This window comes from Podarcis muralis, chromosome 16, assembly GCF_964188315.1.
Source record: "Podarcis muralis chromosome 16, rPodMur119.hap1.1, whole genome shotgun sequence".
NCBI lineage: Eukaryota > Metazoa > Chordata > Lepidosauria > Squamata > Lacertidae > Podarcis > Podarcis muralis.
Genome location: NC_135670.1, coordinates 5,193,811 through 5,208,528, shown reverse-complemented (window position 1 = coordinate 5,208,528; position 14,718 = coordinate 5,193,811). Strand labels below are relative to the sequence as shown.

The window sequence follows — 14,718 nt, the reverse complement described above, 5'->3', positions numbered from 1 at the left end:
GAGGAGTCGCCATCCATCCAACTCTCCTTGCTTCAGAGCCAGCTATTCCCGGCATCTGCTCCCTGGCAAGAACACAAGCGGGTCATCTTCGGTCGAGGACGCTCCGAGTTCAGGAAGGGAAGACGGAGGAGGAGGAGGAGGAGGAGCTGATGGAGAGCAGGCAGAAAGAATCCCAAGAGGGTTCCCAGTTGCTGCCAGGCCAAGTTAGTGCTGGCTTGAAGCACAGGCTCTCTGCGTGGATCTTTGGCAAGGGGGAGCTGCGGCTGACTTGGCCCCGATCCGCAAAGGGTGCCAGAGCTCAGCCTTCCAAAAAAAGATGTTGGCAGGTTCCTATTTAAATCAGTCGCTTCATCAGAACTGTGAGGACCGGGATCTTAGCTTATTTTTATAGGAAAGGCTGTATGAGGCTTCAGTCCCCAGCATCTCTCTGGGCAGAGATGAAAACCCAGAGAGCTGCTGCCAGCAAGTGTAGGCAACACTAGATGCGCCAATAGGAGGATTGGGTATAAGGCAGCTTCTCTCGTTCTTGTTTTAAATCAGCCCTTTGCTCAGAACCATGAGGAATAGAGCATTGCTTTTTAGGGTAAGGGCTGTAGCTCAGTGGTAGAACACCTGCTCTGCATGCAGAAGGTCCCGGGTTCAAGCCCCAATAGCATTTAAGCGCTGGGAAGCAGTCCGTCTCCGAAACGATGGAGAGCTGCTGCCAGGCCGAGCAGACAACACTGGCCTAGATGGGCCCCGTTGCTCTGACTCACTTCTACGATTCGATGAACAGAGAGACAGTGAAGACCCTCTCTCTCTCCATAGCCTCTAGGTCAAAGGGAACCCCCTCCCCAGCCCCAATTTGGGGGCCTGTGGGAATGCGATGTCCTGTCTCTGCAGGCGTTTAGCAGGGGACATCAGCCTTGCCGCAGTGCAGTCTGTGCGGAGAAGCCGGTGTCAGTTTTGCCTCGAAATGCCAGCGTTTCCCCCCCCCCGCACATCGCCCCCGTAGGCCCTCCTCACTTTGGCGCCCCCGCAAAAAGCACGGCTTCCTCTGCTTCCCCCGCCCTTCCACCACAGTTCCTTTTCAGAGGGATATAATCCTGCCTAAGCTTTTCCGCCACAGCAACCAGGGCCTCCGCAGTGCCTTGTGAAGCAGGGAGATAAGCTGGGGGCCACTGCGATTCTGACACATTATTCCTAAATTAGGAATGGGGAGGGGGGAACGAGAGAGAGAGAGGAGGCGATGAGTCACAACCTTGCCGCATTCCGCTCTCGAGCCTGGAGCAGAAATCCGGACTGATCACACCAGTGCAAAACTCAGCCGGGCCCAATTCGCCCTCTGCCTCCCAGGACCGCAGCGGGCGAGGCTTCAACCGCGGCCTCTGAGCATGCAGCGACGTCCCTCTGCTTCGAGCCAGTTTTGCCGCATGAGATGGCCGAGTTAGGGATTAAGGCTGCGGTGATTTTTGTTGTTGTCGCGATTCTATGGGGCTCCCCGCCTTTCAGCCCAGGCCATTGGGAAATGGCTGCTGTGAGGTCCGGTTTGTTTGCCAAAGCATTATTGCGTTTATCGCTTTTTAAGATGCCGGTGATGTATACTGCGCTTCTACTAGGTTCTTGAGGTTGGTGGCAGCCTTGTGTTTTAATGAACTGTATTATTGTAGCTTAATGTGGTCTCCCACGCTTGGATCCTGCATGCTAGCAGATGGGTTGCCAATGCAATAAATAGTCAACGGTGATGTTGAAAGTCCCACAATCCTGTGTGTAATAAGTGAGCTTAACAAGGAGAAGGCACTGACTTCAGAGGAACACCAGAAGAGCCCAGATGCTGGAACAGCTGCCCAAGGGGGCCTGCCTAGTCCAGCATCCTGTTCTCACAGAGGCCAAATGCACCAAAGAACCTAAGGATCCAGATAGACTGCCTCTGGACCTGGGGGTTTCAAGATGACCCAAGAAGAGCACAGCTGCTGAATCAAGCTGAAGGGGACCATCTAGTCCAGCATACTGTTCTCACAGTGGCCAACCAGATGCCCAAATGGGGAATCCCGCAAGCGGGGACCTGAGTGCAAGATCCCTCTCCCCATTTGTTACTCCCAGAAACTGGTATCCAGGGACATGCTGCCTCCAACAGCCATTGTGACTAGTGGCCTCATCCTCCGCTGGTGAATTTGTCCAAGCCATCAGGCCAAAGGAGGTCCATCAAATCCAACCTTCTCACAGTGGCCAAATGCCCCTAAGAATCTAGGAGTTTAGATAGACTATCTCTGGACCTGGAGGCTCCATCAGGACATGAGAAGGGCCAGATGGATTAGGCAAATGGCCCCCTTGCCCTGTTCTCCCAGAGGTCAACCAGATGCCTCTCCTGGGAAGCGCATAAGCAGGACCTGAGTGCAACAGCCATGCTCTCCCTGTCTGATTTGCTGCCCCTGATAGAGGAGGCAGAACTTCACCATCACGGCTAGTAGCCATCAGAAGCCTTTTCCTCCATCAATTTTTCTGAACTCCTTTAAAAATTGTGTCCATTGATACACCATGCGGCAGAGAATTCCATACTCCAGACTATGTCTCAGTCTGTGTCCAGACTGTTTAACATCCTGGCACTTGAAGGCAGGTCCGCAAAACGAGATGGTCAGGGTTCAGGATGACCTGCTTTGAACTCCATGTGGAGTAGAGGGCGCCTATGATTTCAGAGCAATTTCCCAGTAAAAACCAAAACAAGAATGCCCTGAACGTAGTAAGCTAGCACATCAAACGGACAGCTATACAAAGCCAATGTCTTCCTGAAGCCCTAGCTCGCTACAGGTTTTTATCGTTAAGAGGCAGGGGAGAGGGGATCCCATGTAGAGGAATGTTTACAATTAATTAGAAACTTCATCACTCACGCACACACTGCCCAGCATCTGCCGACACACTCTGTCTAATGGTAAGACCAGAGTTTGGACATTGTTTCAGCACCAGCCATGCTTCGACTGAGTGTCCTCCTCTCCGCAGTGTCACGTTCCTGGGATCAGGCTCCCTTTACTTATAATTTGTATTTATTGTATTGCATTTCTCTCCCACCTTTTTCTCCAAGGAGCTCAAGGCGTGGTATGTGGTTCTCCCTTCCTTCTCATTTAATCCTCACAACAACCCTGTAAGGTAGGTTAGGCTGAGAGGCAGCGACAGGCACAAGGTCACAGGCAGTGAGCTTCACTTCTGGCCAAGCTGGGGATTTGAACCCTGGTCTCTCCCAGGTCCTGGTCCAACACCCTAACTGCTACATCACCACTAGCACTTCTCCTTCAGGGGATGAGGCAGGAGGGTGGAGTAGGAGAGGGAATTCCCCATACCCTGCCCCAGATGTGCACACTGAACCAGAAGAAGCCCTTGCACAAGAGGAGATTGTTGGGCCGGTAGCCATTCAGCCCGAGGAGATGGTGGTGCTCTTCTCTAGTTGCTGCTCTAAAGCCCCAAGCAAAACCTCACCCTCCCCTGCTCTGTTGGAGTTGATGTCTGCTAAAACATCTTGGGCCCCTTTAAATAAAGAGGCTCCTCCCACAGAAGGCGGGGCTAGCTATTTATGTATCTGTTCTGGCTGGTGCTGAAACAACATCCAAGCTTTGCTCTCATGCATCCCTGCATGGAGCTGTCCAGGGTGCTGCTGAGACCTTATCTCCATATTACTGAGGCTGTCACTCAAGACACAACACGGCAAGTGTCCTTGCATTTGTGCCAAAAGCGGGGATAGCCAGCGGGTTGACTTACAGGTGCTGTTGGACTATGACTCCAATCATCTTTGACTCTTGGTCACTCTGTCTTGGACAGATGGGAGTTGTAGTTCAACAACCCCTAGAGGGCACCATGTTGGATATCCCTGTGCTAGGGTCAGCCGGCTCACCCTCTGCCTAAAACCCATGCAAACAGCTTATAGAGACTGTCAATGAGGCTTTTTCAAACTTGGATTTTGCACTTGTGTGCTATCTTGGGGCAGGTGGAGTTGTACAGTGGATGCTCTGGTTGCGAACGTGATCCGTGCAGGAAGTACATTCGCAACCCGCAGTGTCTGCAACCTGCAGCGCCACGTCTGCGCACGCGCGGGTTGCAATTCAGTGCTTCTGCGCATCCGCAAAGTGTGATTTAGCGCTTCTGCGAATGCACAAGCGCCGAAACCTGGAAGTAACCCATTCTGGTACTTCCGAGTTTGGCGTGGTGCACAACCCAAAATCATGCAACCTGAAGCATCTGTAACCCAAGGTATGACTTTACACATAAATGCCAACCTATATCCTAGCCCCTTAAATCCAACATCAAGTTGCCGCCGCCACCAGCAGCCCATTTTCTCCTTGGTTGGGGAGACTTACCCAGCATGCCTTTATTGGAGTCCGACAAGCACATATCCTTCTCGGCGCTGGGAAGGACAAAGCCCACCACGAAGATCTCCACCCCGTCAGCCATGAGGGCCAGCCCCAGCACAAAGTACAGCGTCCACTGGAACCTCCCGTGTCCACATTCCTGGAGGATCAGCTCATACTGCTGGGCCAGTTCTTCCTTCTCCTTCTTCTTCTCCCCTTCCAGGTCGTCAAAGTCCCTGAACTCGCTCACCACCTCCTGGTTGTCCGTCAAGTGGTCCCCACCCTTGAGGGAGTCGTTCCGGGGGATGCCCTGGTACTCCCCTTCATAGATCTCGTCGTCCTCATCGTGGCCCTCGGTGGCGTCGCTAGAGGCCCCCTCGTCGTCCACTGCCGGCTCCCCGCAATAGTAGCCATCCTGGGGCTGGTAGTCCTCGTCGTCGTCGTCCTCCTCGAAGCGGGCGTAGGAACGCTTCGTGTACTCATCCTGCATCCGGTCCACCCCTTTGCCTACCTTCTTGGTGGCGTGCTTCTTCACTTCCTTGGCAATGTCTTTCGCCCCGCGGATGAAGGCGGTCCGGTCTCTGAAACCTTCATCCATGGTGTTCTGGCGCTTTGGGGGTCAAAGGGAGAGGAATATGCTCGGTAGGTCTTCTCAGTTCAGCACCCAGAACGGGTGGACAGCTCCTTCCTTCCGAATAAGAGAAACTTGCAGGGTCTTCCCAGTTCAGCACCCAGAAAGTGTGGACAGCTCCTTCCCTTTGTTGGCAGAGAAATGCACTCCAGAGGACTAAGCTTACAGAGTCTTCTCAGTTCAGCACCCAGAAAGGGTGGATAGCTCCTTCCGAATAAGAGAAATATGCAGGGTCTTCTCAGTTCAGCACCCAGAAAGGGCGGACAGCTCCTTCCCCTTGGAGGGTTATCCACCCAAATTAGAAGGCTAACTTGAGGCCTTCCAGCGGGCGGGTGAGAGCCACTTCGAGGGCTGCCCTCTGCCAGGCTGAAGCCCCCATCCGTCTAAGTCCTAGCTTGCCTTTGGGGAGCCAACGGGCCAGTGGAGGGAGTCGCTCCTTCTGTGTGGGTGGTGATGGGCCTGCAAGGACGACAAAGCAAAAACCGGAACACTTTAGACATGGAACGAAGGACAGGAGCAAATTCACACAGAAGGGAGCTTGTAAATTGTTCTGCCCAGACACTGAGGTCCAGCGCCGAGGGCCTTCTGGCGGTTCCCTCACTGCGAGAAGCCAAGTTACAGGGAACCAGGCAGAGGGCCTTCTCGGTGGTGGCACCCGCCCTGTGGAATGCCCTCCCACCAGATGTAAAAGAGAAAAATAACTACCAAACTTTTAGAAGAGGCAGCCCTGTTTAGGGAAGCTTTTAATGTTTAATAGGTTATTGTATTTTAGTGTTTTGTTGGAAGCCGCCCAGAGTGGCTGGGGAAACCCAGCCAGATGGGCGGGGTATAAATAATAAATTATTATTATTATAAATCAAACTTGCATGGCCAAACTGGCCAAAGGAGGAATGTGCATTTAGTGGATCTGGCCCCATAAAGAACATAACAAGAGCCTGCGTGAGGGAGTTCCATAGTTTAACTATACCCTGTCAAAGAAGTCCTTTCTTTTGTCTGTCTTTAATCTTCCACAACCCAAACCTGCAAGATCCTCAGAGTCCCTTCCAGCTCTAAAATTCTATGATTCTATCATATGAGTAGCCAGCTTCTCCAAACGTAATAACTGTGACAGAGCCCACACTAACCCTACCGCCGAAAACTAGGAGTCTATTGCCACTCTGACAAACTGATGCTTTTTGAAAGGTAAGCCAAAAAAAACAGAGAGGGCTCATCTCCAGGAATTCCGGGGTCTGCTCTCGCTCACAGGCATGCCTCTCCCACCAGGGAAAGAAATTCTTCCACCTTTGCGTGGAACTAGCTGGCAGCGCTAAGTACATTAAAAATAATAATAATAATAATAATAATAATAATAATAATAATAATAATAACAACAACAACAACAACAACAACAACAACAACAATAATAATAATAATAATAATAATAATAATAATAATTTTTATTGAGTGATTTTATGTTACAAAAAACTTTACAACCATACTACCGCTAAATATAATTGAGAAATAAAAATTACATACATCAATATTTAGTTTATTTGTTATTTACCGTCTTCTTTCCTCCCACACATTCCATACAAAACACACATATGTACACACACACAAAATGAAAAATAATAATAAATGATAATAATGAAAGTAAATATTTCCCCCCTTTTATCTTACAAAATATTTTCTTCAGTTTTGACTTCCTGCCAAGTCCCTTCGCATATGTTTTATCTTACAATCAAATGTACACAAAACAATAAAACAATACAAAGCAGTGCTAAGTACATATTTTGAAAGCTCCAGACTTATCCCCAGCCCCCCTCCCCTCCAAAAAATTATACCTCCAACACATAGTTAAACTATGGAACTCCCTCCCACATGAATTGGGGGTGGCCAACAGCTCTGAATACCAGTTGCTGGAAGCCACAGGAGAGGAGAGTCTTGCCCTTGGGCTCAGCTCCCATTTGAGGGTTTCCCACATCATCTGGCTGGCCACTGTGAGTACAAGATGCTGGAGCAGATGGGCCCCCTTTGGCCTAATCCAACAGGACTCTTCCTATGTTAATAACATAGGATGGGGACCCCCCACACACACACACACACAAAACACAACCCTGGGCATTGAATGAGAATGCTCCCCCTGCTTGCGTTAAGGGCACCTGTTCTTTCTGCAGGGGAAGAACCATTTTAACATCCCCCAACAGGCAGCAGGCAGGCCCCAATTTCCAAAAACAAATCAAGCACGCAATTTGCCAGAATGAAAAGGCCCAGACAACGAAGCTCCCTTGCTGCGGCAAGGGAGAAATAAACCTGCCGTTGTATATTTTTAATATGCTTGTTATTCGTGAACTATGGCGCTGCACTCCTGAACTGTGAAAACTCAGCCGTTATAAATAAAGCTGACTCTGGCGTTTTCATTTTAGCAGAAGGAGGTGTGTGTGTGTGTGTGTGTGTGTGTGTGTGTGTGTTTTGGAGAGTGGGGAGATACAGTGAGAAGTATTTGAATGGTAAAGGTAAAGGGACCCCTGGCCATTAGGTCCAGTCGCGGCGCTCATCTCGCTTTATTGGCCAATGGAGCCGGCGTACAGCTTCCTTCTGGGTCATGTGGCCAGCATGACTAAGCTGCTTCTGGCGAACCAGAGTAGCGCACGGAAACGCCGTTTACCTTCCCGCCAGAGCAGTACCTAGTTATCTACTTGCACTTTGATGTGCTTTTGAACTGCTAGGTTCGCAGGAGCAGGGACCGAGCAACGGGAGCACACTCCATCGCAGGGATTTGAACCGCTGACCTTCTGATCGGCAAGCCCAAGAGGCTCAGTGGTTTAACCCAGAGCGCCACCCACGTCCCTCATTTGAATGGTAGGGTTATGCCATTTGACTTGTAGCACAGACAGTCTTCTCAGAGCGGGCAGATTCCTCCAGGAAGCCCACAGTCCAGTCATGGAGACAAGAGCCCTCACTGTGACTCAGAAGAACAGAGAATCATATAGAAGGGACCCTGAGGATCATCTAGTCCAATCCCGTGGAATGCAGGAATCACAGCTAAAGAATCCCTGACAGATGGCCACCCAACCTCTGCTTACCACATACCTGTGGGACCGCCTCTCCTGCTATGCCCTGCAGAGGACCTTAAGGTCCACAAATGACAACATCTTGGAGGTCCCAAGCCACAAGGAGGTTAGATTGGCTTCAACTAGGGCCAGGGCCTTTTCAGTACTGGCCCCGACTTAGTGGAACGCTCTGTCACAAGAGACCAGGGCCCTGCGGGACTTGACAACTTTCCTCAGGGCCTGCAAGTCAGAGTTGTACCGCCTGGCCTTTGGTTTGGACTGTCTGACCCTTATGTTGCCCTCCCCTTATGGTCTTGATCTATGGGCTATTTTTAAAATGAGGCTGCATTTTAAATTGCAATTTATCCTGTATTTAAAATTGGTGGGTCCCCCCCCCATTATGTTTTTACTGTAATTTTACTGGTGTTAGCCGCCCTAAGCCTGGCTCTGGCCGGGGAGGGCAGGGTATAAATAAAATTTATTACTATTATTATTATTATTATTATTATTATTATTATTATTATTATTTATTATTAAAAACCTCCAAGGGAGGAGAGTCCACCGTCTTCCAAGGGAGTCCGTTCCATTGTTGAACAACCCTCAGAAAGTTCTTTCCAAGGTTAAGTCGGAATCTCTTTTCTTGCCACTTAAATCTATAGGTTCAGACCCTGCCCTCTGCAGCAGACAAGCTTGCTCCATCTTCCGGGGGGCAAACCTTCAAATATTTGAAGATGGCTGTCATATGTCCTCTGCATCATCTCTCCTGCAAGCCTTCCAGATATTGCTGGACCCTAACTCCTGGCCATTGGCTATGTTCACTGCTAAGACCGATGGGAGTTGGAGTCCAGCAACAATATGGCCACATTACAAGTGAACAGTGAAGCCAAGCAGCCCATAACAAGCCTTATATTTTATTAAAATTAAGCGGCAGCGTTTATCCAAGATGTTCGCATTGGGCTCACAGCCAGACAGGCACCCAGGCCAGGAGCCAAACGGCAACCAAAGGCTAAGACTTTACCGTTCTTCCAGACATCCTTACATAAGAGCAGCCCTGCTGAATCAGGCCCATGGCACCCACCACCCGGATGCCCCAAAGGGAAGCCCCTGAGCAGGATCTGACCACATTCTCTCCTCCATTATTTTGTCAAAACATTGTTACCCCTCCTCAGAGGGCATCCCCCTGTTTCTAGACAGCTAAGCATTTGGGACGTTCGCTTATCAACAACCAGATGAAACTGAAATGAAAAGGAGGAGGGGAGGAAACACGAGAAAACACGTCACTGATAAATCCTGTAGGCCGTGAAATGGATTTTTAAATTTTATTTTAAATAGACCAACCGGCTGGTTCAAAGACCCTCGGCCCCACTTTTTTTTTTTTTATAATCGCCTGCCCCAGGGAAGCAAGGGGAGTCGGGGAAGGGATTTACAAGGATGAATGCAAGTATCCCACAGTTTGCCAAGCAACCCTGCTCCCTCTTTCTCTCTCTCTCTCCTCCGCTCAAAATAGGATGCTATTTTTAAGCACTGGTAGCAGAAGCATGTCTGGTAGGAAGAGGAACAGGCAGGTTATGCATGAACAGATGTCTGAGTATGGATGTATACAAGGTTTTTTAAAAATAAAAAATACAAAACAGACACTTGTCCGGTCGCCTGTAGCAAGCTGAAAGGACCGGCCAGTGAATTTTGGAGCAGAATACACCTTTCTGATTTGTTACATTCCCATTTACATGTCTCTAATAACAGGGACACAGGTAGCACCGTGGGTTAAACCACGGAGTCTAGGACTTGCTGATCAGAAGGTCAGCGGTTCGAATCCCTGCAACAGGGTGAGCTCCCGTTGCTCGGTCCCTGCTCCTGCCAACCTAGCAGTTCGAAAGCACTTCAAAGTGCAAGTAGATAAATAGGTACCGCTTACCAGCGGGAAGGCAAACGGCGTTTCCGTGCGCTGCTCTGGTTCGCCAGAAGCGGCTTAGTCATGCAGGCCACATGACCCAGAAGCTGTACGCTGGCTCCCTTGGCCAGTAAAGCGAGATGAGCACCGCAACCCCAGAGTCGGCCACGACTGGACCTAATGGTCAGGGGTCCCTTTACCTTTACCTTTTTAGATTGGTCCCGTCACTGCTTCATGTGGGAGGGAGTTCCAAAATTTAACTCTGCACTGCACAAAGAAGGGCTTCCTTTTATCTATCTTTTTTATAGAATCCTAGCACTGTGGAGTTGGAAGGGACCCAATCCCCTGCAATGCAGGGATATGCAGCTGTTCTGTACGGGGATCGAACCTGCAACCTTGGCCTTATCAGTGCCATGCTCTAGCCAACTGAGCTCTCAGTCCTTGTGTGTCATTCTTTTTCAGAATGGAAGGCTGTGCAGGCAAGGACTGTATTGTTTTGAGTGTATGTAAGCCACTCTAGATCATGGCCACTGGTCCCATCACCTCCTGGCAAATAGAAGGGGAAGAAATGGAGGCAGTGAGCGATTTTACTTTCTTGGGCTCCATGATCACTGCAGATGGTGACAGCAGACACGAAATTAAAAGACGCCTGCTTCTTGGGAGAAAAGCAATGACAAACCTAGACAGCATCTTAAAAAGCAGAGACATCACCCTGCCAACAAAGGTCTGTATAGTAGAAGCTATGGTTTTCCCAGTAGCGATGTATGGAAGTGAGAGCTGGACCATAAAGAAGGCTGATCGCCGAAGAATGGATGCTTTTGAATTCTGGTGCTGGAGGAGACTCTTGAGAGTCCCATGGACTGCAAGAAGATCCAACCCCTCCATTCTGAAGGAAACCAGCCCTGAGTGCTCCCTGGAAGGACAGATCCTGAAGCTGAGGCTCCAATACTTTGGCCACCTTATGAGAAGAGACTCCCTGGAAAAGACCCTGATGTTGGGGAAGATGGAGGGCACAAGGAGTAGGGGACGACAGAGGGTGAGATGGTTGGACAGTGTTCTCGAAGCTACCAGCATGAGTTTGACCAAACTGCGGGAGGCAGTGGAAGACAGGAATGCCTGGCGTGCTCTGGTCCATGGGGTCACAAAGAGATGGACACAACTAAACGACTAAACAACAACAACAACAAAAGCCATTCCAGGAGACTTTTTGGCTGAACAGTGGGGTACAACTGCTCTAGATAAAGAGATGATAGATGATAGATAGATAGATAGATGATAGATAGATAGATAGATAGATAGATAGATAGATAGATGATAGATAGATAGATAGATAGATAGATAGATAGATAGATAGATAGATAGATAGATACATAGATAGATACATAGATAGATGATAGATATAGATAGATAGATATAGATAGGATAGATAGATAGATAGATAGATAGATAGATAGATAGATGATAGATAGATAGATAGATAGATAGATAGATAGATAGATAGATAGATAGATGATAGATAGATGATGATAGATGATAGATAGATAGATAGATGATAGATAGATAGATAGATAGATGATAGATAGATAGATAGATAGATAGATAGATAGATAGATAGATAGAGGTAGATAGATAAGGCATATCTGTAACTGAGCATAGTCAATCCTTTGGTTCAGACTCTCCTGACCTCTCCCAATATCTCTGCCATCCCATGGATGATCTATGTGTACACTTCAGTTCCTAACTGAGGAAACCCACCCATCCAACCAGCTATTCCCAACCTGGTGCCCCCTAGATGATCTTCTCGGACTACAACTCCCATCAAGCCCCCAGATAGTATGGGTGTGCCGGAGCAGGCAGTTTTGCCATACTGGCTGGGGGCTGATGGGCGTTGTGTCCAAAACCCTATAGGGTGCATTATCATAGAATCACAGAATTGTAGAGTCAGAGGGGACCTTGAGGGTCATCTAGTCCAAGACCCCGCAATGCAGGGATATTTTTGCCCAACATGGGGCTCAAACCCACAACCCCGAGATTAAGATTCTCATGCTCTAGCGACTTAGCTATTCCTTTCTGGCCCATTAAACTCTGGTTTCCCAAGCAAAAGATAAGGTTGGCTCTACTTGGCTAGTATCCATGACGGCCTGGAAATGGGGGCATAACCAACGGGAAAAGGCATATTTTAGTTAAAGATGTCTGGTTCTCTGGAAGCAGTTTTGACTCATAGAATCATAGAATCATAGAGTTGGAAGAGACCACAAGGGCCATCGAGTCCAACCCCCTGCCAAGCAGGAAACTCACTGCAGGTATTCAGACAAGTGACTTAAAAAAACCCAACCAACCCACCTTATATATATCAACACTCAGAAATCCATTCATGCATTTATAGGTGGTACAATGGGCCGTGCATCTGGCTGTTAACAAAAGGTTATTGGTTCAAGCCCACCCAGGGATTGCTATGGGCAGGATTCCTGCATTGCAGAGGGTTGGAGTCAATCATTCTTGGGGTCCCTTCCAACTCTACAATCCCATGATTCTATGATATACTTCTTTGTTAGGTAAAGGTAAAGGGACCCCTGACCATTAGGTCCAGTCGTGACCGACTCTGGGGTTGCGCCGCTCATCTCGCTTTATTGGCAGAGGGAGCCGGCATACAGCTTCCGGGTCATGTGGCCAGCATGACTGAGCCGCTTCTGGCGAACCAGAGCAGCGCACGGAAACACCGTTTACCTTCCCCCCGAAGCGGTACCTATTTATCTACTTGCACTTGATGTGCTTTTGAACTGCTAGGTTGGCAGGAGCAGGGACCGAGCAACAGGAGCTCACCCCGTCGCGGGGATTCAAACCGCCGACCTTCTGATAGGCAAGTCCTAGGCTCTGTGATTAAACCCACAGGGCCACACCTTGGTGAGACCGAGAGAGGCAGTGACCAGCTCCCAATACCACAGCCTAAGTCTGCTTTATAAGCAAGTGGGGATACGAACCCAGCAGAGGCGATTTTAGGGTAGGGCGACTGGTGTGGTTTCATTGGTCGGCTGCCACAACCGTGGTGTAGAATGGAGCACGAGAAGCACGGATTTTGCATGAATTTCGGTGTGGCACAAATTCAGGGCCCTGCCGAAATTTGAGCCCCCAAAATCCGCCACTGCTCCTGGTCTCCCAGAGCCTAGTTCAGCACTCTAACCCCCTCTTCCTCACTGGCTCTCCATATATTTCCATATACAGTATTTCCTCCATATAATAGAAAGCAAAGCAGCTGCTGGATTTTGGGAGGCTGGGGTCCAAACTACACCTACCGTCTTGACCAGGGGTCAGCAGACTTTTTCAGCAGGGGGCCGGTCCACCGTCCCTCAGAACTTGTGGAAGGCCGGACAATATTTTTTGGGGGAAATGAACAAATTCCTATGCCCCACATACATCCCAGAGATGCATTTTAAACCACACATTCTACTCATGTAAAAACACCAGGCAGGCCCCACAAACAACCCAGAGATGCATTTTAAATAAAAAGACACATTCTACTCATGTAAAAACACGCTGATTCCCAGACCATCCATGGGCCGGATTTAGAAGGCGATTGGGCTGGATCAGGCCCCCGGGCCTTAGTTCGCCTACGCATGGTCTTGACAGTAGATGCCTAGACCTTTTCCTCCCCCCCCCCCACCCTATGAAATGAGGGAGGGGTCCTTAAAACTCTTTGCCTACATGCCCAGGGTGTGTGGTTGTGTGTCTGCAAGACGCTGTCTCACCTACTAAGCCCAGAAGGATGGCAAGCACCTTGCTAGCTAAATACACAGCCCCAACGTTAGCAACTGATGGTTCATTTCCCCCGGCAAATCCAGGATTTATTTTATTTTTTGTCGAGAGGCGAGGACAGTGTTACGTTCCCATTTTAAAGGCTGGGCAACTGAGGCTGAAGGAGAGGGACATCCGAAGGAAAAGTGGGACATTCTGGGATGAAATCAGAAACCGGGACAGCTTCTCTAAAACAGGGATGGACAGCCCTGGAAAAATAGGGATACTTAGGGGGTCTGTGAAAGGGACCCGTTTCTAGGCATCTTCGGACGTCCTCTATGGCACAATCCTGTCCCTTCTCTTACCGTTTGTGTCAGCATTTTCTCCCTCTCGTTCCTCCACTCACCACCCCATTTTGGATTCCTGGCATCTCCACTAGAAACCTCCTGCGCTTATTTCCATTCCTTGGAAATCAGAATTTCAGCATATATCTCTGAACATCCCTAAAAAGCATGTTTCTATTTGTGAATAGGCAGATGGACATTAGTGGCATCTTTCCCTTTTCTTACCGATCATTTTAATCACTTTATCCCTCTCGTAAACTGCTTTAATTTTGGTGGTTTGTGTTTTTTTTAAAAAAACCAAGTGGCATTTAATTTTATGAAACAAATAAATAACCCTCTTTGACCAGAGCTTATGGGGAGATTAGGCCATAGGCAGCATTTATTGAGCATTTGTTCTGATTTTGTTTATGGGGTTGGCCATGTGAAAACGAGCCTCCACTCTGATTTTCTTATGGGGCATTTGCATATCTTCCTGTTAAGTCATTCATCCAAACTGCAAAATGTCAGTTTCTTTATTATTATTATTATTATTTAAAAGGAATGGATGTGTTGTGCGACAGGATGAGCCTTGACCCACTTTAATTGTGAAACCTAAATTTGCAGCATGCGCTGGTATCTCTTCCAAGTAACGTCGGCAGCCTGGAGTCACCGCGCCAAAGTCCATTAAAAGTTTATTTATTCATTCACTGCCTTCATATCCTACATTCCACCCCCCTCCAAGGAGCTCAAGGTAGTGTACATGGTTCTGCCCCTCCTTGAGTAACTTCCACAA

General features: G+C 48.8%; 1 protein-coding gene across 1 annotated transcript in view; it reads right to left on the bottom strand.

Moving 5' to 3' along the window:
* The window catches only part of SV2A (synaptic vesicle glycoprotein 2A), a 54,490-nt gene that overhangs the window by 34,198 nt on the left and 5,574 nt on the right, over positions 1-14,718 (bottom strand). The window contains exon 2 of the mRNA XM_028710435.2: positions 4,326-5,406. Coding sequence (XP_028566268.2) covers positions 4,326-4,914 — 589 coding nt within the window. The 5' untranslated portion in view covers positions 4,915-5,406. The remainder of the gene's footprint in view (positions 1-4,325; positions 5,407-14,718) is intronic.